General features: G+C 39.0%; 1 protein-coding gene across 6 annotated transcripts in view; it reads right to left on the reverse strand.

Moving 5' to 3' along the window:
* DCLK2 (doublecortin like kinase 2) overlaps window positions 1-27,294 on the reverse strand; it is a 79,109-nt gene that overhangs the window by 10,784 nt on the left and 41,031 nt on the right. For 4 of the 6 annotated variants that reach the window (XR_010360798.1, XM_064416680.1, XM_064416684.1 and 1 more), the window contains exons 3-11: window positions 23,347-23,449; window positions 20,950-21,048; window positions 19,681-19,728; window positions 16,097-16,191; window positions 10,324-10,396; window positions 9,250-9,358; window positions 5,691-5,748; window positions 2,449-2,568; window positions 555-701 (exon numbers count right to left, since the gene is read on the reverse strand). Coding sequence is in view for 4 of the 6 variants with exons in the window: in XM_064416680.1 (XP_064272750.1) it covers window positions 555-701; window positions 2,449-2,568; window positions 5,691-5,748; window positions 9,250-9,358; window positions 10,324-10,396; window positions 16,097-16,191; window positions 19,681-19,728; window positions 20,950-21,048; window positions 23,347-23,449 (852 nt within the window). In the remaining 2 variants the exon portion in view is untranslated. The remainder of the gene's footprint in view (window positions 1-554; window positions 702-2,448; window positions 2,569-5,690; window positions 5,749-9,249; window positions 9,359-10,323; window positions 10,397-16,096; window positions 16,192-19,680; window positions 19,729-20,949; window positions 21,049-23,346; window positions 23,450-27,294) is intronic. The other 2 variants (XR_010360799.1, XM_064416682.1) reach the window with 1 other exon arrangement.

The raw sequence follows: 27,294 nt of genomic DNA on the forward strand, positions 1-27,294 counted from the left end.
AAGCAGTTCCCAAAGCAGACTTCATGGTAATTCTTGTCAACATGGTTATTTTATGTCTCTGCTGAAAACAAAAGTAGCCACTTGCCTAGGAAAAGAATAAACATATGTGAAGGGTTAATTCCCAGCCAGAATTCTGGTAAACCATCAGGAAGATGATCCTACAATGACAGTGAAAGGAAAAAAACCACTGGCTTCAGATGGTAACCATAGGATTGTTGAAGAAATGGCTCTCAGCCCACCTTTCTCCCACTTGCAAACTGATAAATAATTCATTGGCATAGCTTTAAAATTCATTGTTTTGTGAGACAATATTCCTGCTTATCCAAAAGGCAGCCAATCAAACTGTAAATAAAGATAGGTCTAAGGACAGGTTTGAGCACAGCTCTCCTGCAATACAGTGATTGCTATCTCATGGCAAAAGATTTACTTCATACATACTTATTCTAAATTAATATGCCTGCTGTTCTCTGCTCTGCTCCTTGACATTTCCACACAAGCATTTGCATTAATGAGAACAAAGTAAGAGAAAATACTGGAAAATCAGTGGGACGTACCAGAAGATTTTCTGGTTTGATGTCTCTGTGCACAATGTTGAGACCATGCAGGTATTTGAGAGCACTGGCTAAATTGTAGACCATGGCACTCCCATCTCTCTCTGTGTATTTTGTAGATGAAGTGATGGCATCAAAGAGGTCTCCTCCCTATGTAATGGAAAGGAAAAAGATCATTGTTTAAAAAATAATTAAGATGGTATTTGGTTAAAAAAACCAAACCCTAAACATGTAAAATCTTTCTTCCCAAAAGACATGCTCAAATTCCTGTTAAACAGAAAAAAAAAAAAAGTTTTGCAGAAAGATGATTTTTTCACCAAGATACTAGACTGGGACTTTGGTCATCGACACTAAATTCTTAACTGTACTCCAGGCTTCTGGTGTTTGAGCTTTGGTAAATCACAGATTTTTTTTCTATTCATTTTCCTACCTTTGATCACTCATTTATATTACCTACAGGTACAGGCATACAGCATCAGTTTTCTTCATCTTATCAGTAGAATACCTTCAACATGTTGAAAAAAAGCCCTGATTTTGAGTAAAGCCTAAAATAAATTAGCCCAATAATAATAAAAAAATTAAACTAACTAAAAAAATATTCAGCAAATTCAAATTTCTGCAGATATTGCAAGAAATACCAAATAGGTATTTTTTCCAAGAGGAAAAAAAAAAAGATAAACATATTCCAGCATAAATTAATCCACTGACTGAGATATATCAAAGTGCAGAACCTCCAGGTGATTTCTGAATGTGCTAAGCTCTGTTTATGGTTGCCCTATTCCTCTGGGAACACACAGCAATGTGTGAGTGAGTTCCTGATGGGTAATTTTCAGCCATTACAACAAATTTCACGTGGCTATCCCCATGATGGTTTCCCTGGATACATCTGTAGGAGTGATCTGTCTGAGCTGTGGGTGGCATTCCAAGCACTTCGATGCTCACCAAAGAGAAGCAGCAATTCAATAAATACAGGCCAAGATGGTGGTGAATTAAAACATAAAAAAAATACTGTCTTGAAACCCCAAAAAGCCTCTAGGGTATAAAAATAACTTCTGGAACAGAGGAAAGATGAGTGGGCTTCAGAAATTATGTATTCAACAGCTACACACTTCCTTTAGAGGTTTCCCAGTCTGGCAACCATTCTAGATGGGACTCCTGAAAGCAACAGTGTCTCAGTCAGAAATAGAAAGTGTTCCTCAAAAAATGAGCAGTGCTCCTACTGCATACTGCTTTTGCTGTATGCTGTTTGCAGCTGACATGCCCATCAAGCTGATGTGCAGTGCTGCTGTCCATGCACAGAACTCAGACAAGAGAATGCATGACTAGAACCTGATGCTACTCGTGTGTTTGTCTCACAAGGTGACAGCAAAAAGGATATTTGTGTTTTCTCTGTACATGTATGAAAGCAGCATCTGTTCTCTGGTGAGCTGTTTGATATAAGCAAAATGGGTGAGATCTTCTGAGTTGTGGTTTTCCAGGATGAAAATCACATGAGTTAAATCTATTTGTCCTATCTATTAAGATAAATTCATTACAGAGAGTTCATTTCTTTAAATCAATTTATTAGATAATGAGAATAGTAAAATCTGTTACTAAATCCGTATCACTATCACCTGCATATTGTAGGCATGATATAAAACCCACTATCCACTTCTCTCTAGACTGTGCACATTTCAAAATTACCTCAAATCTGTGTTAATAGTCAAATTACAACTCTGAAGAGAGAGAAATCCCATTCATATAATTGCGTGACAGCTGTATTTTTATGATTTAAAAATGCAGGTTGCCGCTGAAACCTTATTTGCTTATGTCTCCCAAGATCTTAGAGTTCTTAGATACTGCTCGGATTTCACACCAGCACATTCAAAGAAGACAAATAAAGGCTCCTGAGCCTTACCTTGACCAGCTCCATCACCAGGTAGAGCTCTGTGGGGGTGTCCATCTCCTCTATGAGCATGATGATGTTTGGGTGCTTCACCCGGCGCAGAATAGACACTTCATTCTCAATCAGGTGTTCCTGTTCAGAAGAGGATGGGAGTTCGTCTGAAACATTAATTTGCCAATTCACTTTTCCTTTGATCAGCCACTCACTCGATCAGTGAGCACCCTTTTTGTTGATTAATTTATATAGCAGACAATTACTTTCAGTTGCTGGATCTTAACTTGTATTTCATCACTGACCACATTTAATTTAAAAAATATTTCACACAAATAACAAATGGGGCATCTCCTAAAAAGATCCCAGAACATGACAGCAATTCAGGAAGTGCAAGTTATGTTCTTATGTGGGTATTATGAGGTGAAATTAAGTTCAGAACCTTTCTGCCCCCCAGCTGGATCATTGGAACCTGTCACCCCTCATCAACAATTAACAAGTTGCTTGATCCTCTCCAGCCTTCACCTCTCATTTAGCAGAGGTTACTCAAGGACAGATTACCTAGGATTTGCATCCAAGGACTTCATTTTTTTTAAAAAGCCATGGAGTGTATTCAAGAAAAAAACCATTCTAAGTGCTTTGGTTATGGATTTTGGTTCATTTTATATGTCTGCTCAGATTTACAATCTACAAAATGTGTAGTAGCTCAGTTAAATTGTTGTGACTCCAACAGCTTAACAGTACACAGAGTGAGTTCAATTTCCCTTTCCCTGTGCTTCTGAGGAAGTAATGGCTTTTGAGAACAAATTAGTTTCAAATGCCTTGTTTTCTAGAACATTTTAACACTGGAGAGCAAAAAAAAAAGTACGTGTCCCTTCCGTGTGAAGAATGATTTTAGTTTTCCTTTATAAATGTTGGAATATGGATATGGTAATTAGGTTCCCTGCAAAAGAAGAGAATGCTTGCAGAAAAAGAATCAATTCTTGCATCAGACAGGAGTATCCTTCCACCCTGGCAGGGAACAAATCATGTCACTGGATTGGGAACTTATCCATGTTAAATGCACTGATAAGGAGCATGCACTTCATGCATTTGTGAGCAGAGCACCAGGAGGAGATGTGATCCACTGTGCTTAGGCAGTGCCTGAGATCTCACACCACTGCACCTTCTTTTTCTGGGGTTATTTACGGATGCATTGTGCTTTTGGCAAAGCTTTCTGTGGCTGCATAGCTCGGAAACCACATGCCTGGGTGCATCTCGTTTGGTGGGAGAGCAGTGGGTTAAACAGGGGTTAAACACCACACCTTTGAAATTCACTTTGAAAGAGCAGCAATTGTCACTCTGAACAAACATATGCCTGCTCCAAGCAAAGTGCTCTGGAGAGAAAACAAAACAGACAAACAGGAAGCAATTCTGTTAAACACAACGCTGAATCTCATCACCAGACAGACGTGAACAGCCACAGCATACTAAGCCTCAGGGATGGAAGCCTGGAAATTCAAAACTAAGAGTCCAAGCGAAAACTAAAATGTTATTACAGCTTTCTCAACCTAAAGAACAGGGGACATATTAAATTTATTACACCCATTAATTACAACTAAGGCACAATGGCTTTATCTGTGCTTTCTTGACTGAACTGCTCAGGTATAATTAATACTTAAAATAAACAATTTTTTTTTAAAGGCTCCACAATGTTGTTGAGTTACTGTTTAAAAATCTGCCCTCAAAAAATGCTGACTAATATGTAGCTAGTTGTTTTCAACCACCCCACTGTTTGCCATGTTCTTCCATGTAAAAAAATAATAATTCCAAAACCTGTTATGGTGTTCTCCTGGATAGTGCAATATGTTTCAGTCTACATTAATATGATTTATTTACAAAGACATTATTGTGTAATGAACATTTAAGCCACTTGTAGAAAACAGTCAATTGGATTCAAATTTCTGAACATCCAAGATCAAGGAACAGTCAGCAACACTTAAATCATCCAAATTTGGGCTGCATGGGTATTATTAAGGCAGGGCTGTGGAACTGAGTGAGGAAGGAATAAGCTGTAGCAAAATTTAATTATTTCCTTTGTTGGAATTCTTCCAGGATGGTTCTGCCAATGCCCTAAGAGGTATAAACATCTTCCAACAGTCTCTAGCTATACAGATACAGGTCCTTTCAAAATGGGAAACTGTGCATCCACAGGGTTGAGTTCTCTTTTTATAGATGTTTTAAAGCAAGGAGAATGATAAATACAAAATTCCTCTAAACTCTACTGTGTAAAATAGGTTATCTATCTCCAGACCATTCCAATTTATGATACCTAAGCAGCTGACTCAGACAAGTAATAAAAACCATCTAAAGTTGCAAGCTGTACACATCATCCAAAAATTTTGTTTGCAGTGGAACGCAGTGGGTCACCCTTTCCTCAGCTAAAGAAATTGCAACATTTTAATCTCAGAAAGGCAATCCTAGCACTTTTTCTTGTGGCTGCACATTTTTGTGATTCCTTTCTAAATTTTCTAAATAAACCTGGAGAATATGAGGTAAAATGAAAGCCTCATCTCCTAGCATCTAAAACATGGTTTAAAATCTGCACAGATAAATTGTTTCTGTTTAAGGACCTCTCCTCCTTATCACAGAAAGAGGGAAGGCAGTTTTTCTTCCTTCTTAAAAATATCTGTACTCAAGAAGTATGAAGGGAAAGAAGAGGTCTGACGCTCTCAGATATTTGCTTGCATTATATGAGATACCATTCTCCTGAAGAGAAAATTTTGGATTTTTCTGTTTAAAGTTTGAATTAAAAGAAAGTTTTCAGAACAGAAGACATCGTTGTTAAAACAGGAAGGTGACAGCACATAAACAGAAATAAAAGGTTGTGAATTTTTTTTTCAAATCCATGTTCTGCTTATAAAAGGAGCATGTTGAGCCATCCAGAGAGAAAAAGAAGAGACAGAATGGGATGGGAATTGCATAAATAAACATATAGCTGCAAATTTCCTCTCTCATATTTTACACATCACAATAGTCCAATAAATTTTGGGTGCATATTAGCACTTTTTTTTTGTCAGCCCAATAAAATAGGCAACAATTTGGTTTTTGTCTATTATGTAGTAGACTACACTCACTGCTTTTATTATTTGGTTCTTGGATACATTATCATCTTGTGAAAGAGATACTCTGAAAATAGTCAGAAAACCCAACCACACCCACCATTTATGCCTAATGAGCAGCTGCTAGTGCTGCTCTGTGCACATGCAGTGGTTGTACACTACCTTCCCACAGCACTTGGCCTTGTCTATGATCTTCAGGGCAAACTCCTTTCCTGTGGATCTGAGCAAGAAAAAACACGAGAGCAAATAATTAGAAAATTTGTTGCATTTTCTGTAAATACACCACCCTAACAACATGCTGGGGCCCGTGGAGGGTGCTGACAGAAAATTCACAGAGCAGACCTGGGTTTGGTTTTTGTTTCCCAACAGTGTTTGTGCCTGCTGTTTCCCTGACTACCACAACCCAGCTCCCTGGGTGCATGAATCCCAGCATCCAGCTGCAATTTCTTCTTTGTGACCTGGCACAACTCTGTCACTCCTTTAAGGCAACATGCAAAATTTGCCTTCAGCCTTCCACTTAGCTTTGTTCAACTGGTAGGCTTTGAAGATAAAATCATACATGTATATGTGTGAAGATTGATACCCTAATACAAAAATTTAATAGGATTCAACAGAGCCAAAATGCCATAGTCCATTACAGATAGTGTAAAATCCTGTAGAATTTATTGGGCACTGATTTTGAGCTTTTGTATTACAATTTTTTAAAGTATTTTGCAAAATTCTGCAGCAGTCATCTAAAGTCCCATGACATTTAACAGGGTGGGTCATACACAAAGTAAAAAAGGATTACTGTTTTCAGCAAATACTTTCACAGAAAGGAGCTCTTGTTTGTCTTTCATCCCTTTAAGCAATAAAAATCTCCATTTCTCCAGATGGGGGGAAGATGAGTGGAAAAAAAGCAACACAATTTAATCTTTTTTTTTTTTTCAAAAAAAAGATGGAATTATTACTTATTGATGAATTATAAACCATATGAAATTGCTGTAAGACCAAGTTGCTGCTATTTTGTACTGTGCCAGTGCCTATGGACTCCAGTGTGTATCAGAACACCACTAGAAAACAGGAGGTATATACAAAAGCAAAAGGCATATTTTCAAACTTCCAGGATGATTTTCACTGCATTTGGCATTAGCTACGACTGGTCAAAATCAGCACCTTACAGAAAAAGGATCTGAATTAACACCTAACATTCCATTTATACATTATTGAAAAACTGCAGGCGAGAATCCCTGCCCTGGAAGTGCAGCTGTGGCTGCGAGGTTGTCATAGTTACAACCTGATCTGCTCTTTAGATAGAAGCCCTTATCTAAATGGGATCTGTGAAATGCCACCCTCTGATGGCACAGACCCGGTGGAAGATCTGCTACGAGTACAGCAGTGTGTGGAAATCACAACCACAATTTGTGCTTTACACCATCTTATCAGAAAGCCTGGGATCAGCAGCATCCACCTGGGGAACCTCCTGCAGCCGTGCTGTGAGCAGGGGGAGTTTACATTCACAAAGCCAATTCATCCAACAACTTCAAACCCCTCCTGCAAATGTCCTCCACTGCAGCAGCCAGGGATAAAGGTGGCTACAACCCACACAATTTGTGTGCCAACATCCCTGCACATCCTACACCAGCATGGTCTGACAGGTTTTGGGATTCTCCTCGAGCTGTCAGTGCCCATCTGTTGACTCACGTCTTTATGTACAGACACACAGGCACAAAAGAGACCACCTTATTCTTTTCTTGCTCTTTTTGTAGAACATGCCAGCTGGTAGCTGTGTAATAGGATCCTGGCTCCACAGCTAAGGCTTCTTAGCACAACACTATCAGAAATTTTGTATAATAACAGAAATTAAAAGAGAAGCATTTACAGTTGGCATTTCCTCTTTCATCATTATTATTAGCAATTGTTTTTGTATACTTATTTCATAAAAAATTAATTTAATAATGCTGCATTAAAGATTTTATCAGATACAAAACTAGATATTGAAGTGTAATTGTGCCTTTTTAAAATTTTTGCAATTGGAAGGTTGTTTTTCTAGTCCACTTTCCTCATTCTAAAAAGCACAGATGACATTCAGTGACTTAGCAGCCCTTGTCCCATTTCCAGTGTGATTTAATTGATTTCCAAAATGCGCAGCTTATATTTCTGATAACAAACATGTTATCTTGTGCTTTTAACCTGCTATCCCTCATGAAAACCTCTGGGTGAAGATAAGGGCAGTGGAAAACAGAGGAGGTGGTGTAGGGGGTGTTTGGGATCACCTGGTGGGGATGTAAGCACTGATGAGTTACTCTGTGAGTAATGATGAGAGCATCCATAGCCCTTGCTCCTGTGGGAGATTTCAATTTTCCCAAACATTAAGTGGCAGAGAACCAGCCTGGCTGAGAGGATCTTTGGAAGCAAGGTGGGGCTTTGCAGGAAGATTTGAGAGCTGTGGTTGGTGCATGCAGGGGGAGCAGAGGAGAGGCCAAAGGCCCATGAGGGCTGAAACTGGCCAGTGCTGAGTCACTTAAGGATTTCTTAAGCGAGTCAACAGCAAAGGGAGCTGGAAAGAAAACACTGGAACTTGCTGAAGACTGTCACCTGACTAACATTAAGATAAAGCAAAGGCATGGAATGCTTTTTTTGTTTGCCTCAGTCTTTAGTGCCACTGATAGAAGTTGTGCTGCCCAGTCTCCTGAGCCCACAGGGGTGGGAGCAGTGACCTTCCATTTGCTGACACTGAATTTCCAAGGGCATGATGGAAGACCCAGGGAACTACAGACCTGTTAGTCTGACCTCAGTTCTGGAATGAGGTGTTTCCATTCCAACTTGTTTTTCCTTCAATTTAACTCAAACCAGCAGGTGGGGATCAAATAATAGAATGTCTCTCTAACATTTATGTTTTTCACAGTCATTTGCTGAGTTTTCCCAGTATTTGCATACAAACTGGAGATTCCTCATAATATTTAAGAAACTGAGATTAACTCTCAGGTTGACGGAAATAGCAGAAGGTGGTTCTAAAAAAAATACACTGAGAAAGTGACAGTCAGATCATCTGCTACGTTTGCACTGGCAGCAAAGTGTGGCACAAAGCTTGCAGAGGAAGAGCAGCAGCAGTGCACAGGTCTGTACAGGTATCCTGCCTACCCCACAGGGAATCAGGCACAAGGATACTTCAGGCATGTTGCAGGGTTCATTTGAAGTGTCTGGCCCCTCCACAGCACCCAACACAAGCAGCAAGCCCAAGGGAGCCACCAGCAGAGGCTGATAGCCAACAACTGCATGTCTTTAAGAGCACTCTACCCACAGAATGCTGGAAGCTGTGACAAATCACAGCAGCAGTGGGGACACCACAGCAGCAGAACTGCTGAGGCAGAAGGGGTGCAGGGTCTCTCAAACTCTGTTTAGATGCCACATAGAATTTCCTGCCACCCACAACCATCTGTAGTGTGAGAGATTTCTTGAAGAGCAGTGGGGTTTCCTCAGGAGGCACCATGAGAAGGTGATGGCTCCTTTATTTTGTGGGATAAAAAGCCATGGCTCTCTGCTGCTCTCGTACCCCTTTGCTACAAGAAAACACAGGAAGCTCTGCATGTTTTGCTATGCCTATTTCTCCTGAAGTGTGTGCATATTTTTGCAACTGCTCTTCGCTTTCATCTCATTATATTTGTATAGGAAATTATGTTAATGCACAGGGCTTTATCCAGCACAATAAGCAGCAGGACTGAACAGTTTCCTTGCTCACCGTTCCACACACTCCTTTACAACAGCAAAATTGCCATCACCAATCACCTTCCCCACTTTGTACTTCTCAAGAATGGTAGATGACCCTGAGAACTTGTTTCCATTCAAGCCTGTAAAAAAATAGAGAAGTCAGTAATGAAAGCTGAAAATAAGTGTCAGCAGGATGCAATGTATCCCCAATGGGCTCCACAGACAAAAAACAGTCACAAATGCAAAACAAAACTTAAAAGCAAGTTGTTTTCTCTGCTGCAATTCCCTTGGTTTTATCTCAAGTGTAAAGAAGAACAAGATGAACCCAAAGATATTTGACCTTTGAACACATAAATAAGCCTCTTGCTATGTTCTTGTATAGGCATATTCTAAAAGTAATGAATGCAGTTAGAAGTTCTTAATCTAAAATTTTCTGACCTCAAATTACTTTTTTGGCTTCTTTTTTTGCAAACTCAAAGCAAAAATGCAAATAAGATTCATCTACAATGCATATAAAAGACCCAAAAAGTTTTATCTGTTGAATTCCTTCAAGTTATTATAGGTACTCCTAAAACTTTCAAAATGCAAGTAATTTTGATAGATGCTTATTTCAGTATTTTTAAAATAAAATACATTACCCCAACATTAAATTTAAAAATATTTTAAAATAATTGACTTTGCTGTAAAGAGATGAGGAATGAAATATTTAATTTAGCTAAGGTCAGTTGATTGGCCAGTGGTTCCACCTGAAGCACAATGAGCTCTTTTGAGGAGGGTTTCTCTTTCAATCCAGCCACAAACACATTTCTAGTGATAATGCAGGTCATGCTCAAAATCAGCCAAATTCCTGACAGTGACTATTGAAGAGCAAGGTCCAGTAATATGCTACCAATGGACAAAAAAAAAATCAAAATTTATCTCCTTACACTTTACTGCCTTGATGCATGAATTTGGCTAAAATTTTTACAAGGTGAACCAACAAGGTAACACACATCTCCAAACAGAAAATGATTTGGAGTCTTCAGAAGCCACCAGACAGGGCTAAGACAAGTGTCATCCACAGCAAGATTCTGGCAAGGATTGCCAGCAGTTCCTGGTGTCCTACCTTCGGGACTCTGGCAACGGAGGGATTCAGGTACGCCATTCACGTTGGAAGAAGATCCACCATGTGGGGAGATCTGTGGAAGTACAAAAGAACTTATAATTTCTGATGGTAGTCACAAGAAAGAGCCATGCAAAAAAGCAGAAAGTTGAAAACAAAACCACACTAAAACCACTTGTACAAATTCAGTTTACTTTTCTACTCCCATCTTACTTTCATTCTTGTTCTCTCAAAGTTCATCATCATTGTCACTTGTACCAATTTCAGATTCAGCCACAATATTTCTATTTAGATAAGCAGTTGAACAGATTTCAGTAAACAGTAAAAGGAAAGTCCTTTCAGCTACACCTGCAATTTTGGCCTAGGTGGCCAGGTACATCTATGATAATCAGATTTATTCAGCCATCTATTGCACTATATTTTAGGCTAACATCGATGTGAAGATTTTTGTGAAGATTTTGACACCTACAAACAGTTCAATATAGATGTCAGATTTGTATCCAGACATAGATCCAGTTTTAGTAACTGTGACACTGTAAACAAACAAATATCTAAATAATTTTCAAGCACGGCAGCTGAAGAAAACTGATTTTCCTGCACTAACAACTTATTTGATTTATGTACAGGGATGATGCATGAAATTGAAATAAAGTTTAGATCATTCCCCCTTCTCTATGAAACGTTTCTTGCTGTTCTGTGAAGTTCCAGATCTTGCTTTCTCCATGGGCCATTCTGGTGGTTTTCAGCACTCGCCACAGGAAGGATTAAAATGCTTCTCTGCCTTAAGCTCAGTGTCTGTTGAAATGGCTTTTCGAGACACCGGGAATGCAAATGCAGCATTTTGCCTTTTAGCTGACATTGTCTGGTTACACTGCTGAATATTTTAAATCATTAACACTATTGTCAGGGAAAGAACTGAACTGACAGATAGGGATATTGTCTAAAGGCTCATGAAATGCTAATGAATGCTTAAGTTTCTAGTGGCAGCTGAGCTGCCAAATCAGCTAAAGGTACAGTAACTAGGAGCTGTACAACTTCATTTTGCAGAGCCCCTGAAACAACGAAGTTTACCAGTGTTTGGCACAGAAGTAGCACCAAACAGCAAGCAGGCAGCTACTACTCTGCTCCTTGCTAATAACTTAAACCCAGGCTGTGTTAAGGCTGCTGTCTTTCTGAGTTATCTGTCTGTTTAACAGGGATTAGGAACAAGGACATTTGGGTTAAATGACATTTGTACAAAATCACGAGTCAGTCTCTTAGCCAGTCAGCCACATTTCCTTCAAGCATGAAGCAGAGATAGCAGAACAGACCATGGCCAAGTATCAGTCATCAGCCTAAAATATTAATCTATTTCGGGTTTTCAGTGAGTGACAATACATGGGAACATCTAGCCCACATTTCCAACTTCCTTCAGTCTTGTAATCAGGGCAGAGCATGACTGGGCACATTCCTTCTTACCGCAAGAAGGAAGCAAACATAAACAGGGAAAAAAGCTGAAATGAATACAAAAATAAAATAAAATTAATGCTGCCATTGTGGCTGAGGTGTTAGATAAGAATCTGAAATGGCGGGTTTAACCCTAACTCTGCCACAACTCCACAGCTGGTGAATTTTATTTTTTAAGGATCCACAAATACAAACCCTTATTCTCTTGCAGTGGAATGGTACCTTGGTTGGCAAACCTCTGCACTCAGCATTAAGAGTGCCTGTGACTCAAGTGTTTGTGGAAACATTTGGGGATTATTTTCATATTGAAAGAAATACCTAACTCCTTGGCAGCTACATGGGATGGTGGTGAATCTAACTGTGGAGTATCAGTATTTCAGTGGAACTGTGGATTAGCTTTGCAGAAGTATTCTCTGAAATCTGGGGACATTTTGGTTATGTCATTGCAATTCATCCTGAATGTCTGTAGTAAGAAGGGACTAAAAGACATTCTGAACATAATGCTATTTATATAATCAGTGTTTCATAGATTGTATTTACTATTATAATGTTTAATAACAACATAATGTGTAAGACAGAAACTCAGTTTTTTTTTTTTTTGATCCTTACACATGAATTGTAAATTCACCAAATGAATCACTTAAAGAACCCCTATGAACTGCTGTGGCCCCCGTGTCACTAGGCTGGATAATCACATGTAAATGATCTTTACATATAACTACACACAAAGAACATGTGTACAACTGAAGAGATCAAAAACCTTGATGAAGATAGGCACTAATCCTTCAAATCACTTAAGCACATGTTTAACTTTAAGTACATTAACATCCTCGTTGAAGTAAAAGGGACTACTCAATTGCTGAAAGTTAAGCAAGTACTTAAGTTATTTGTTGGATCAGGTTCTAATGCCCTTTCACTTTGGTCATGTGATCCACCAATTGCAAAAGTAACACCCAAACCAATTCAAACACAAAGTTATTTATCATAATTCTGAGTCTACTAAAGGCTTCAGCTGTAAAGCCTCTTTATTTGGATGGGTTTTTTTTCTTTTTAAAAAGATTGCAAGACTTTGTGGTCCTTAATTTCAAGAGGGGACAATAAAGCAATCCAAGTAAGCATAAGGAATTCATGACACCACTTTCCAAAGTTACACCAATTTCCAAATTTAATTTAGTCTCTGGATTTTTTTTTTATGGCACAATGTGTGCAGAATAACAGATGTACTGGTAGAGCTAAGAGTCAAATCACCCATAACAGCTTTGCATGGAAATGTACACTTAGAACCAAAGCAAAATGTTAAACCTCTCCACTGCCTCCAGAGCAGCAGAAGGGCTTCTCTTGGTCAGCTGTCCTGTGACACCAAATGCACCATTACCACTATTATTAACCCATGCACCAGATTCTATCTCCATCAGAATTCAACAGGAAAATAAGCAACTCAGCACATTTGATGAAAAGAGAACACTGCACAGAGTAGTCGTTTACTTCATGCCCATACTTCTTAACTTTTATATCTAAATCTTCACCTTGAAACAAAGCCTCTGCTAAGTGAAATGCTGAGTTACAGAGTGATTCTGGGCTGTTAAAAATAAAACAGCCCGAGTTTTATAGAGTATTGGGTGCATAGTATCCACATTTGTCACTTATTTTTTTATTTGGGTTTGTGGGGAAATTCCATCATGTTTGCTATTATTATGACATAGCTTTAATTCCTGACTCCAATATAATTTCAGAGTCCCCTATTTAAAACCCTTCTGCAAGCCTGGGATGCTGGACTTTCTGTATATAGTGAACAATTAATAGCACCAGGGCCCTCTGCTTGGAAGAGCTAGAAAGGACAGAGAGACAGCCCTTCCCTTTAAAGATAAACTGCTCACAAGGAGTCTTTCCTGTGAGGAATTTTCTGCGCCTGAACTCCTAACAAAAGAGTTGTGAAGCAGAGGGAATCCTTGGGGACTGAAGAGGCTGCACTTTAAAGGAACAGTGGCATTCAGAGAATATGATATAAGACTCAGTGTCTGAGACTGAGAAGAAATTGCTGCTGCAGTCAGTATTTTTGCAAGCTGGCTGCCTTGATGACTAGCACTATCACTTACGCTTTACATTGATTGTCAAACTACAAAAAGCTTAGCAAGGTTCTAATCTATAGTAAAATATTTTACTTTGCTCTGGCTTTTCAAATAAAACAGTTTTTAAAGTGCAGTTCAAGTGCAGCTGCTCTAATGTTCTGAAACATCAACTCTGATTTTTTTCCCTTTTTTATGCTGCCTCAAGCTTGTACAAAACCATTATTCAGTCCTGCTGTTTCTCCCTCTACAAAAACAAATATGTATGATTTGTGCACAATAAATCACTCAAAATATTGAACTCCCAAAGACAGAAAACTCTAAAATACATCTTATTCTCTCACTGACATAGTATTTATATCTAAGTTTTCATTCAGCTGTAGTCATGGCACCTTCTTTATACAAGTGCAGGAAGCCAGACTGCTTGTCTGTGCAGCAATGCAGTCCTAGCAACAAGGAAATATTAAACAAAAGGGAAAAGCAATAATCACCAAATAATAAAATTGTTCCCTGCTTCCCCCTTTTCTCTCATCAGAGTAAACAAAAAAAATCCCAATTTCACAAAAGGGTGTATGAATTTCTTAAAAGAATCTGGTTTTGCACAAAACTATGCCTCTGTGTTACTGGTTTAATGCTTCCCCAAAGCAGCCCTGACTACTACAACAAAACTGAGAAACAAGTGTGATTGAACAGCACACTTGATCCTTTTGGAACTCCCCTGATAACTTTCCCTATCTTTTGTCTCAGGAGCCCAGCTGGGACACTACTGCTAAACAGATGCATCCTAAAGGACAAAACAAGAGGTACTCACTACCTCAGTAACACATCAGATCTGAGGTGCTTAATTTGGTTTTGCTGTTCTCTTTGGTCATATGGGGGTGAATAATTTGACACAAAAACTCATTAGTACCCAGTACCAATTAAATTCCAAATTGAAAACGTACAGCAGCCCACTTGAGCGAGAATGGGAAAAGGGACATGTCCAGTTTGGTGAGAAGTGCTTGCTGCTATCAGAATTATCTCTGCCTTAATGCAACTTTAATCAGTTAAAAGCAAGACAGGGCAGCAGTGGAAAAAACCAAGGCAAATGATCTCGTTTCTAAACTTGTAATTTCATTAAAGAAAGACCAAAGAGCATTTGTTAAATATAGTGCAGACCAGCTGAGAGCCTCAAGCCCAGTGATTCTGGTGTCCTCTACTGTAAGCTCCATAGAGGAGCTGTCCAGACAGACACAGTTCTAATTTTCCATGTCAGAACTATTATTGCTCTTGAAAATTATTGAACCAAACAGCTACTGATATAATTTTAAATTAATTTAAAATTGAATGATTTAACAAATAAATTAAACAAATAAATTAAAATAATCAAAATCCTTTGTCAGAATTATCACAAGCAGTCTGGCAAAAACCAGTGCCAATACTCCTTGCAAAACAAGACTTGATAACAATTAGCATGTCAAAACCCAAATCTGAGCACTATTCAAATCACGTCCTTTAGCCAGTCTCTTAACAGAGAAAACAGTTTTCCACAGAATTATGCAGCCTCTTCACAAATGCTGTGCTCACCAATAGGAGCTATTACTTGATCAGAATAATCAGTGCAAACCATCCAGTCTTCTTCCAGAAAGGCTGCAATTTATGATTCCATAAGAAAATTCCCCTTGAAAGGACAGCTGCACAAATGCAGCAATGAGATGCTCCCCTGCAACCCAGAATGTTCCTTTTATTTCACTGAGCCAAAGGCAGAGAGCAGCCTCCAAGAGCTGCAAACGCAGCCAGTTCTGAAGTGGGAGAGGAAGAGAAATCTCTTGGTGCAACACAGAAAAATCTGCCAGACATCAGGCTGCTCCCAGAGGAAGAGCTCAAACCCTTTCTGGCAGGAGACTGGATTCAGGGGTGAAAGTGGTGACAGGGAGAAATAAGCCTGCTTTAGATGAAACTTGGGCAATGCTACAGACTATAAGACAATACTACAATTCTGTAGGCTGAAGGGATACAAATTGCTTGGAGGATTTCTGCAGTCCACAGAAAAATGGAAAATTTAGAGGAAAAAGTGGCATATTCGAGCCAGCATCACACTCTGCCTTTCCTATGCTGTGTTCAATCCAGACAAAACACAAAAATCTTACTTCAGATCTATTCTCCACATTAGCAAAAATCATACTTGCAAGGCTACCCTCCAAAATTATAGCTCTTTATTTTTCCTTCAGCACCAGTGTCACACAGTAATGAAATTTAGGGTGTTTAATGGTTCTTGCACTTACCTTGAGTCCACGAAAGCTGCCTGGGCTTGTAGGTGAAGAGCTGGAGGACTTTGTAGATTTTGGGGTGGATAACTGACTGCTTGGGGTTCCATTAACTGGCCAAAGCAATGAAAGTAAAAAAATGAAAGAAAAGATGAATAAAAATCAAAAGTTATTACTGAAGTCTGTAAACATAGACCAAAAATAACATATATATTTGCATGTCACAAAACTGCACCCTGAAAATTCATGTGGCTGGATATGGGATCAAGGAGACAGGAATCATTGCATTGTCATTCCAGAGATTAAAAAGGCCCATTCTGTCCTTTGCCAGGGCAAGAGTTTTGGGCACAGAAATAAAGGAGAAAAAAAAAAGCCACAGCCTTTAAAAATTGCACAATAAATTGTGCAAATATCACACAATAAAATTTATAGAAAGAAAATGTTTCTGAGGATATTTGACCCTCCTTCTCTTCAGTTTGGATCAAACCTCACTTTCTAGGTAGAATATTTCACAGAACAGGAGTTCTAATAAGAAGAATTATTTTTTTGCATAACAGAAAACTTTAGCAGTAGTTCAGAAAATGTTGATTTAGGGGAAAAAAACCTCCACAAGTGAAAAGCTAGTAGGTTGTTTTTGTACAACTGTCTTTGAAAATACACAATATCCTCCCTCTTGTCTTAAAGGGTTCATTCATTTTCACTTCAGATTTTTAGACAGGCCTCATACAACATTTGTTATCTCTCTGGTGTATTGAATATAACTTAGGTCAGTCCTTGTATTTTTCTGAAAAGGTCAAACTGACAAATTTCATTATGCAGAGACAATAGTACACTGTCCATCAGACACAAATATGATGCAATGTTATGTGATGAGACATCATTTCTTTCCAGCTGATCCTCATTTTTCATGGGAGAGAAGAACACTAGGCAGAAATTTAAGAGCTAAAAATGCTTCATAGCACGGTGATGAATTATTTTTCCAGAAAGAAAAGACAACCCTGGTAAACAGAAACTGAGCTTCAAATTAAATAACCTGCACAATTCAGGTCTGTCATGAGTTATGCATCACTTCTTAAACTACTGGATTTATTTTACAAGTGTCCACTGACCCTAACATTATCTGAGTTTGGGAGATGCCTTTCAAGGACTATTTTTACAACCTGGGCAGCCCATCTGTCAGTAGGCCAGGCTGACTGCACTGCAACTTCCACAAATCCCTGATTTTCACAAAAATCTTCTTCTCTGGGGTCTGATGTTAAGATATAACTAACTGGTGTTTAGCTATTCTATAAGTCTATCTTAAAGTCTGATAACTTGGATTTATATTCCTAGTTCTGTTACAGGCCATAAACCTTAGTTTTTTCTTTTAAAAGTATTCAGTGTATTTAGGATATTTTCATCTTGATTTTAACAATGTTTGCCTGTAAGAAAAATAGGTGATTTTAAAGGTTTGGTTTTTTTGTGGTTTTTTTTTTTTTTTGAGAAGCTGAAAGCATCTAAGAGTACACTACCCTGTTGAAGTTGTAGACTCCAACAATTTGTTCTGGATAGCCAATGCATACTTGCTTTAGAAAAAATTTGCAGGTATGACATGGCAAGGGCTAGTGACTGCTATCTTAGTGTTTTCTGCTTCTTGCATGACCAAAAATGAGATACTTCAGTAGAAATATCTCAGAGTTTGCTTCCAAATGGCAAACTAGTACCACAGGAGGAAAATTTTTTTTTGCTTGTTCTAAGATTCTTTTATACAGCTCCCAGAAGAGTCACTACTTCCTGGACATGACCACTGTAAGACATCCTTGTCTAAGTCACTACCATCCTCTTCAAGCATTGGCAGAACCACTAAGTTGCTCCAGTGAAACTGGCTGGTTAACATAACGTGCTTCCCTCTCAAAACTGTGCAAGGAAGAGGAGCCCAGATTGCACTGACAGTGCTGGAGCTCTTTGCTAATATCTCAGCTATTCTTGGTGGAGAAGGGCGGTGTTCTGAGCCAGGGGTGTCACTAGATGACACCCAGAGGTGCCTTCCAACTTTTGTGCCTCTATAGAACACACAGTTTATTCTGCTGGAAAGAGCTGTCTGCAGATTACTCTTTGCCAGTGCCCTCGGAGAGCCACTGCACGTCACCTGCTGAGCAACTGCAACACCAGGGAAAGCTGGAACTGGCCCTGTCCAGGTGTAAAGATTTTGTATCTACAGGGAGTTAGCCAACTGCTTGTGCTGGCTCTGGCTGGGGTGCAATTTAATTTTCTTCACAGCAGCTAGCACAGGGCTACGTTTTGGATTTGTGCTGGGAAGTGCTGCTAATGCAGGGATGTTCCTGTGACTGCTGAGCATGAGCAGCATCGAGACCTTTTCTGCTCCTCACGAGCTGAGAGGGGACACAGGTGGAAGAGCTGGCCCCAGCTAATCCAAGGAATATTGCAGACCATACAGCACCACGCTCACCCGCTCAGCAGTAAAATGGGAGGGAATGCTGGCAGAGGGGACACTGCTCGGGGACAAGAGGGCATCAGTCAGCTGCTCCTTCACATCACTTGTTGTTCTTGGGTTTTATGTCTCTCTCTTTGTTGTTTTCATTGCAGTATCATTATTACTATTGTTACTTCAGTTACTAACAACTCATATCTCAACCCATGAGTTTTCTCACTTTCACCCTTCCAATTCCCTTCCTTCATCCTGCTGCAGCACAGAAGTCAGGAAGTGCCTGAGTGGTGCTTAGCTGCTGGCCAAGGCTGAACCATGACACTGCTATGTCAGACAGCAGCATTTTTTCTCTTCCCTCACTCAATAACCCAGCAATCTGTATTGGAACAAATCTGCTGCTATGGATTTGCTGGTTATTCCCTATGTATGCCAAATTTACCTTTTTAATCTATTTTCTAAGCATAAGTTATTTTGAGGTTTCTTTCCACATGCACACCAATGAATACACAGAAAAAAAACCCAAAACTTTTCTGTCATTCTGAAGTAGTGCATGGTAGGCTACATGTTTGGCACACTGAAATGTTTAAAACTTAAAAATCTATTAATAACTTCTTAATTGTTTACTTCTAGTATGAGCCAAAGACTCAATTTATTTGCTAATCAATTAGTATGTTACTTGTTTCACAAATGCTTCGATTTTGAACTGAAAGAATGATTCCTCAGTTTTTGTAGAATTTAGGCTGAAGTAATACGAGAAAAATAAGAAATTGCACATAAAATTGAAACATATGAGATGGTTTTGCAGTGCTTTTTTTAGTAATTCTCACATCTGTCTTTTTGCTGGCATAAAACATTCCATTTTAATATGCTTTAGAATAAACATTCAAATGCATTGCTCCTTAGAATGCTCTCTACTTGCAGTCTAATTATACCTTTAAAAATTTAACTTTGACACCATTAGTGGATGTCCAACAACTGAAAAGCATTATTTCACTCACATGATCCACCTCAAAAAAAAAAAAAAAAAAATCCAACACCCATTATGTCTCTGTTTCATCCAATGCAAAATGTGTTTCAAACTTGAACACATTCACAAATACAGCACCAAAAATACAGGTAAATGGAGAGGGAGGAGACACACTAGTGATATACAGCCATAATAGTAATGGCTCACCTGGGGATTTTGCTGAAGAATGAGCACTGGAGTGGCCACCCCTCTTTACTGTACTCATATATTTGACACAAAGGAAAAAGACATTAAGGAAAGAAGTTATTGAACAGCTCTGAACATGCAAGGAAGGAAGAAAGGAAAAAAAAAAAAAAAGAAAAGGCAAGTAAATAGAAGGATAAATACCACACACTCTGCATATATTTTTCAAATTAACCAAACCAAAGAGGGTCTAAGCAGAAATAAGTATGGGAATGACAGCACTGATATCTAAAAACTTTGCATAAAATTCACTGGTGATAGATATCCTACATCATCTCACTAGAGGTAAAAGAATTGCATGAAATGTAGATCAGTTGCAAAACTTGCCCTTCATGATACATTTTTCTGCAATCCTCCTTTGAAGCTTTCCAGTTAAACATTCAACCTTTATAAACAGATTATTAATATTCCACTTGAAAAATCCCAACGATAAAATGACTTTAACCAGCACCAATTAAGCAAAACAAATGTGGAGATGAGAATATGGAACATGTTACAGTTCTGAATACACACAGAAGCTTACATTTATAGTTACATTCAAAAAAGAGCATCATATATTTACATATTCAATAGTTTGATTTCAGTGGAAAAATAAGTAGTTAGAAATTAAATGCAGTGGTTAAAGAATTTTTTAAAAAACAAGTTTCTCCCTTTATTTACATAAAATTGTTGGAAGATATGGTGTTCAGCCAAACTGGTGGCAAAATCACAGTGTGAACACCTCTCTTTGAAATTATGAGAAGCACAGGAAGAAAAATTCTCTGTTAATGGGCAATCACAGTACAGTACATGTCCTAAAATTACTTGAACCAGCAAAGGGCTGTATTTCTGATAGCATTTGGCTTATATAGGAGAAACCTTTCTAATTCAAAATTTAAGAGTATACTCTGGTTTAATGAACATGAATTTAACCACATCTATAACCCTGCAGTTAATAGTTTTCCAGAAAATCAAGCGCCATGCTGAAAACATATCCCAAGAGCACAATTAGCGCAAATTACTCCAATGGTTCATAAACTGAAACTACATGTCCCTGTAATTAAAAAGTAGAAACCATGTTTCTTCCTAGGATTAAAAAAAAAAAATGCAAATTTATTTTAGATTAGTATTAAATCTCTGAGACAAAATGAAAAAAGGGGTTTTTCCCCCTCTGGAAACATTTGTATTACAGACCCCATTAGAAAAACAATTTTTGTGCATTTGATGTGTTCAGCTCTTTCCTAGCAGCAGTACCTGAGGCAGGGGATTTGCTCCGACGTGAAGGTCCTGGACTTTTGGACGCAGCGTGCCTCATGGCAGCGGAGCGCGAGTAAGACTTCATGACACGACATTCTACAAAGCAAGCAAGCTCTGTCAGGGGTTTTGACAACACTTCAATGCACAGGCTCCCTCCACACACCACCAGGCTGTTTGTCATCCTGAAAATGACCAGCACTTCCTAAACATCTTTGCCCAGCTGAGTCAAACAGATTTGTAAGAGCATCTCACAACTGTAACCTACTCATCACAAAAACCCATTTGAGCTATGCAATACTGTATGTGACATTCTGCAGACAATATTTCTTCACGTCTTGAGTCTGGATTATTACTACAATCCAAGTTTGTACATATGCTGATGCCAAGGTTCTTGCTGTAATGGCACTTCCATACTGGGCAACTGCATAGCCAGCACTACTTCCCTTCTTTTTCAAGAAAGTGATGCTGTGACCAATTTTTGAACAGGTGAAAAATGCCTATTATTTCCAGAAGGCTGAAACAACAGACTGCTGTCTACATATCATTAAATAACAACCTCAGTGGGAAAGGAATCAGTAAGCACACATGCATTGCCATTTTGGTAACATTTTAATTCCCACAGTTAGCATCATTAGCAAATCACTCCAAATGGGATCATAAATTTCTCTCCATATTTTGTCCCTGATGCCAATGTCATCATTAGGATGCCATGTCATCATAAAAAAATTAAATTGAGCTGCATGCCCTGCCAGTCATGTATATACCCTGCTTTTATCCATAAAGACCCCTAGAGCTATTAGAGGAAGCAGAAGAGATAGCTGAAGAGATAAAGGAAAGAAAGAGAAAAAGGCAAGGAAATGAGCTCAACTAGTCTGTGCCTTGAGTAATGGGAAAAGCACATTTACAGCCTTAAAATCTGCTAGGGAAATTAGGATTATGCCCAGCCTGGGATTTGCATTGTGAGTCAATACAACCATACTCTTCCCTTCCTTCCTAAGAATAAAGTAATTTTTTTAGCTGTTAACTATGTTAAAAAAACACCCTTTTGGTCACCCCCACACTAACTGACTCAACATAATCAAGCAGCTCTGGAAAAGCAGCACCCTAGCAAGAACAGCAGAAAGGGAGGCAGCTGAATCCTCCATCCATCCAAATGTACAGGCCAGTGGGTAGATATACATCTGTACTTCCTGCTGTAACTGAGCATTCTGTAATGAAATAATGATGTGTGTAAAAATTACAGGAACAGAAGGTGCTGCTGTTTTTATAAAAAAAATAACATTAAAATCCTTCATTCACAACCTGAAGCTCCTCTGGAATAACCTGATTATTCTTGCCAGGGCAAGTTTTTTTTACAAGAAATTAATTTTTTCATGAAAGAAAATCAGGGTTCCTACAGCTCTAACAATAAATACAGAAAAAAAACCATGTCTAGTAGGACCTGTAGTGATAGAACAAGAGAAGTGGTTTTAAAGTAAAAAACTGTAGATTCAGGCGAAATATCAGGAAGGCATTTTTTATTGAGCAAGAGGTGAAACACTAAAATAGGGTCCCTAGAGAGGTGATAGATGTCTCACCCCAGGAAGCATTCAATGGAGCTCTCAGCAACCTGAACTTTTTTTTTTTGAAGGTGTCCCTGGTCTTGCCAGGGGTTGGACTGGACAGGACCTTTAAAGGTCCTTTCCAGCTCAACCCATTCCACAGTTCCATGAACATGGAGGAAAAAGCCCAAGATTTTTATGATTTGGTATTTCAAGACAATTCCAAAACTCTCTGGTAGAGGACTGCTTTTTCCTTGAACTTACATTACAAAGTTTTGCTTTACGGAAAAACGACTTTAGTAAAGAAGTTCAATTCGTGATCTGCCCAAGGCAGAAAGGAGGGCACAAAGTCCCAGCTTGCCTCACCTCCTTCCCTACTCAACATCCCCTATGACCTCAAAATATATACAAGGCCAACACTTGGTCTGTAGTAGATAAGTGTGAATTCATTCCACTGTGTGAATTGTCTGGCAGGGTAATTCAAGACTTGAAATGAGCATGGCTACATATGAGATTATTCAAAAATCTCATGAAGAAAGCAATATGGAAATTATCTTACAGTCACAGATGCCAAAAGTGAACATCGTTAACAGATTTTAGATTCATTAGATCCATGGCAGAACATTTTATAATTCTGCTTTCCATGTAACTTTAGGGACAGTTCTGTAGGAATTTGGATCAGGTTTGTTGGTGCATTTTAACAGGCTTACAGGATCCAGACGATGGTTTGATAAAGCTTTTTATCCATTGGAAAACCTCCTCCCATGTATATTTCCCTGAATCACACCATTCTTGAGGATTGAACAGGGGAATGGGATGGAGAAGTTCCTGTTTCAGTGGGGTCAAGTCTTACCACTGTGATCCAAGACGAAGTCATCCTGAGCGTACCGGTACTTCTCCGGCCCACACGCGATGAAGACGTCGTCGTCTCCAAAGAAGTCCTGCAAGCACGTTACCTGCACAGCCAAATAAACACACGCAGAGCTTTCAAAACTAAATCCTGAGTTAGACAGCAACAGTCAATAAGTTTGTCTTTACCTTCTCACAGTGATACCATAATGTTCATTTCTAATGACACAAGCACTCCAGCTCCTCAGTAAGTCAGATCTCTCTCTAAGCAGTGCAGGAAACATCAGGGCCAAGAATGTAAAATATGACTGCCCCCTACCTCCAAAAACTCTGACATTTAGCACTCTTATTTTTGCTTATAGTTACATAGGCATGCTGATGACTTTTTCTTATAACTACACACACATTGCTTTGACAGGAACATCTGAAAACACTATCAAATATCAAAGCTTCATGTATTAAGAATACATTAATTGCTTGTGGGAAGATTTGTTGAATTAAAGTGATTGCATCTGCAAATTGGTTTTTTTCATGTTCTGAGGCATTTAATTTCCATGTTTTAACGTCCTGCTAAAAATCATGAAGTAATTCTCCCTTTTATTAAAAGGTATTTCATATTCAAGAAAATAAAGAAATAGAATCCCTTCCATGCTCTTTACAGTTGTCTGTTTTTAATTATATGAGTAATGATTCTACTTAGATAATGATGCTATCCAAGTAATGTATGTCAAGAAGGATCAGGATATCAGAAACAAAAGAAGGTTTAGACATTCTCTAAAAACACTAAACCAAATACCTTGAAAAAAATCTCAGTCCCCAAAAGTCAATAAAAATCACCTTATCAAGGGGCAAATGTCTGTTTTCAAAACAGTTAAAACCAAAAAGAAATTCCACCCATTCTAATTCCCTTGCAAGGGAAACAAGTGTTTGCAGGAATCAAGCTTTAATCCTGTAAATGGATTAAAATTTTAACGCATAGTTGCTTCCTTTTTTTTTTAACATTGCATGCCCACATTAAATTTAGTAGTAGAAGTTAAAATCATTTGGTAAAGCCATGAAATCAGAGAAGTAATTAAAAAAATCTGCTTTTAGAGAAACCAGCTTTTTTCTTTCCCAGATACCTGTCACGACCATTTGCATATTTCACCCACTGTGACAACAGTGAACATCAGCAGGAGTACAGGAAAGGGTCTCTGGTGCCTGCAATATTCCAGAGCCCCTCAGAGAGCCCGAGCTCTCCGCAGGAACTCCGGCCAGGGCATTCCCCACCAGCAGCAGGGTTGTCATGGCAGCTCCCCCAGGAGAGCAGCCAGATCCTCAGCACAGCACAGCTCACAGCATCCAGCATTTGTGTCACTGTGTCACTGCGCAGCCAAAGGGCCACAGCCAGCACCAAAATCCTTTTATTGCCACCTTACTGATGCAGTGACAGTTTGCTCTCACTGATGAGAGAGACTTTCAGCTCTGCTTGCTGAAAAACTGCTGATTTTAGTTAGCCCAAGAGGCACCAAACGCTAGATTCAAAAGGCTGCACAAATGTAAGAGAAGTTTTGCTAACCTGGGATTTATTCCTCTCTGCTTAATAATCAAGAGGACTCATTGTCATTTCCACAGATTTCCAGCACCCAACAACCAAGCCAACAGGAAAAGCTGTGAGAAAGCTCCAGAACACATCACACACACCCAGAACACAGCACTGGCAGGACAAGGGCAGAGATGTTCACACTCCAAGTCCCTAAAGCTGGAGCCACTTCCACAAGCTCTGCCTGCCCACCACTGCTCCTGATGCCCTTGCAGGGCTGTTTTGAGCAGGTTGGAGTTAAATGCTGTGGTTTAGCAGTGCCTAAAATTAATTTTTCTATTCTGAATGAAAGCCTCACCTCGCCTCACCTCACCCCTTAACCCATCCAGTCTAACATCTGAACTGAGAGTAAGGAAAGAAGGAATGACAGATTTTATGTCAGAGTCTGGGAAATACACAGGGGTATAACTGCAAGCAGCAGCATCCCTTTGTTGTCTGCAGAGCAATTCTACAGAGTAAGGCTCAGATCTGTGCACAAAAGATGACAGGAACACCCTTAGAAATGCTCTGGAAAATCTGCTGAAAATGGCTACTAGGATTGGGAATGAATAACGAATTTTAAGAAACATGTAATTCCCACATATCCTTCCTCACATATTCACGTACATAAGAGCTTCCCCAGGAAGTAATCCTGAGTGCCAGTGATCAGATAGGCTGCTGAAGGTGGAGACACAGCACCTCTATCCTGGAGTTCAGGCTGAGGCCAGCCTCTGCCTGCTCCCACACGCTGTGCCTGATCCCTGTGAGTCCCACCTGTCAGTCACACACCAGGACAGATTACTGTAAAAAGTATTCACCTTACTGTAAAAGGTGTCAAATACAATTATAACTGAAAGCCAGCAAACACAGCTATGAGAAAGCTTTACTCAGATCCTCGCTATATTCCAGCAGGGAATATTCCAAGTCCCCCTTCTCCCCACAAATAATTCAGACTGGCTACATCTGAAATACACAAGAATGAGAAAAGTATTGAACAAGTGTATGCAACAAAAGATAAGGACCTGCTAGAATTTACCAATCCCAAATCACACCACATTATGAGGTGAGGAAAGAATTTTCAAAATTAAATTCATAGAAATGCATTTTTCTAAAAGCACAACCTGATAGTTATTTTTCTAGGCTTTTATTGTAATAAAGTCAAGGGAGGATTTCTCCAGATGCAAACTGATGTTAAAATGAAGTCTTTATCTCCTACAGAATTAAAATAAATGTATACACAGCAATTAATGGTAAAAGCTTTTCGCTCAGTGTTCAAAAAGTTAATAAGTTGAAATTATTAACTTGTTTGCATGTGATTTTGAATGCTGCAAGTCCACTGTGGTCTAATTCGCAAATCACATAATTCCACTCCAAAGAATATCTGAACTTAGGTCATAGGAGAGGAGTTTTCATTACTTTAATCAGGATGCAATCCATTTAGAAATTTATAAAACAAAAAAATCTTGAAAACATTTTTTCTTTAAGTTTCATTAGCAGTGGAATCTGTGCTTATGAATAGGATGTCAGGTATTCCAGAAAGTTAGGGACCAAGATTTAGTTTATCAAACTAGTGTATGATAACGCTGCTTCTCTTCTCACTATCCAGTCACGGTCCTACCCACTCTTTGTTTTGTCACTCTTAGTTTTAAAAGCACTTTTCTGTTGACTTTGCATGTTTCAATTAACATGTTTAAAATGTGTTCAACTCTATTTATTTTTAAATGCAACACCCTTTCCCAGACAAACATTGCCTGTGACCTGGTAACTCCACTGCCAGCCGCTTCTTTAAAACAAAAAATGACTCACTGGTGCTCCTCTGACAACTCAAGGCTGCTCAGGCTGTCTTGCTGCACTGCTTTTCTTCAAAATACATCTCTACACACAGCAGAGTGGAGAATGTGTGAGTGAGACTGGATTGGCTTTGTACTCAGCCCTTTTCTCAGAATCCTTTCACTGGCATTCTCTCCACAGCTTTCTGAGTCCATGTGCAAACCACTCAGGACATCCCTGCTTCTTGATGGGCTCAAAAAAGACCCCAACTGAAGGAATGAAATCTTGAGACACTGGATGAAGTTTTTGACAAACACAAAGACCTCTCCTAGAGAGGCGTATGTGACTAAATATGCTCTATGTTACAGGAGTGTCAGGTATAACAACAGGTTGTAAGACAATTACTGGTCAAAGCACTAGAAAATCTACAGCTAAAAGCCAAAAAAATGTGGTTTAAATGCAGAAAAAACCCCCACAAACATGGGGCATTGAAAAGGAAGGGAGAAAAACACATTTCTTTGAAAAATCAGATTCTTGATCCACTGCTGTACATTTGTGCAGTGCTTTAAGGTCACATACACCGATCGTATTTGCCTTCCAAAATAGGCTTATGTTTCAGGC

This window comes from Passer domesticus, chromosome 4, assembly GCF_036417665.1.
Source record: "Passer domesticus isolate bPasDom1 chromosome 4, bPasDom1.hap1, whole genome shotgun sequence".
NCBI lineage: Eukaryota > Metazoa > Chordata > Aves > Passeriformes > Passeridae > Passer > Passer domesticus.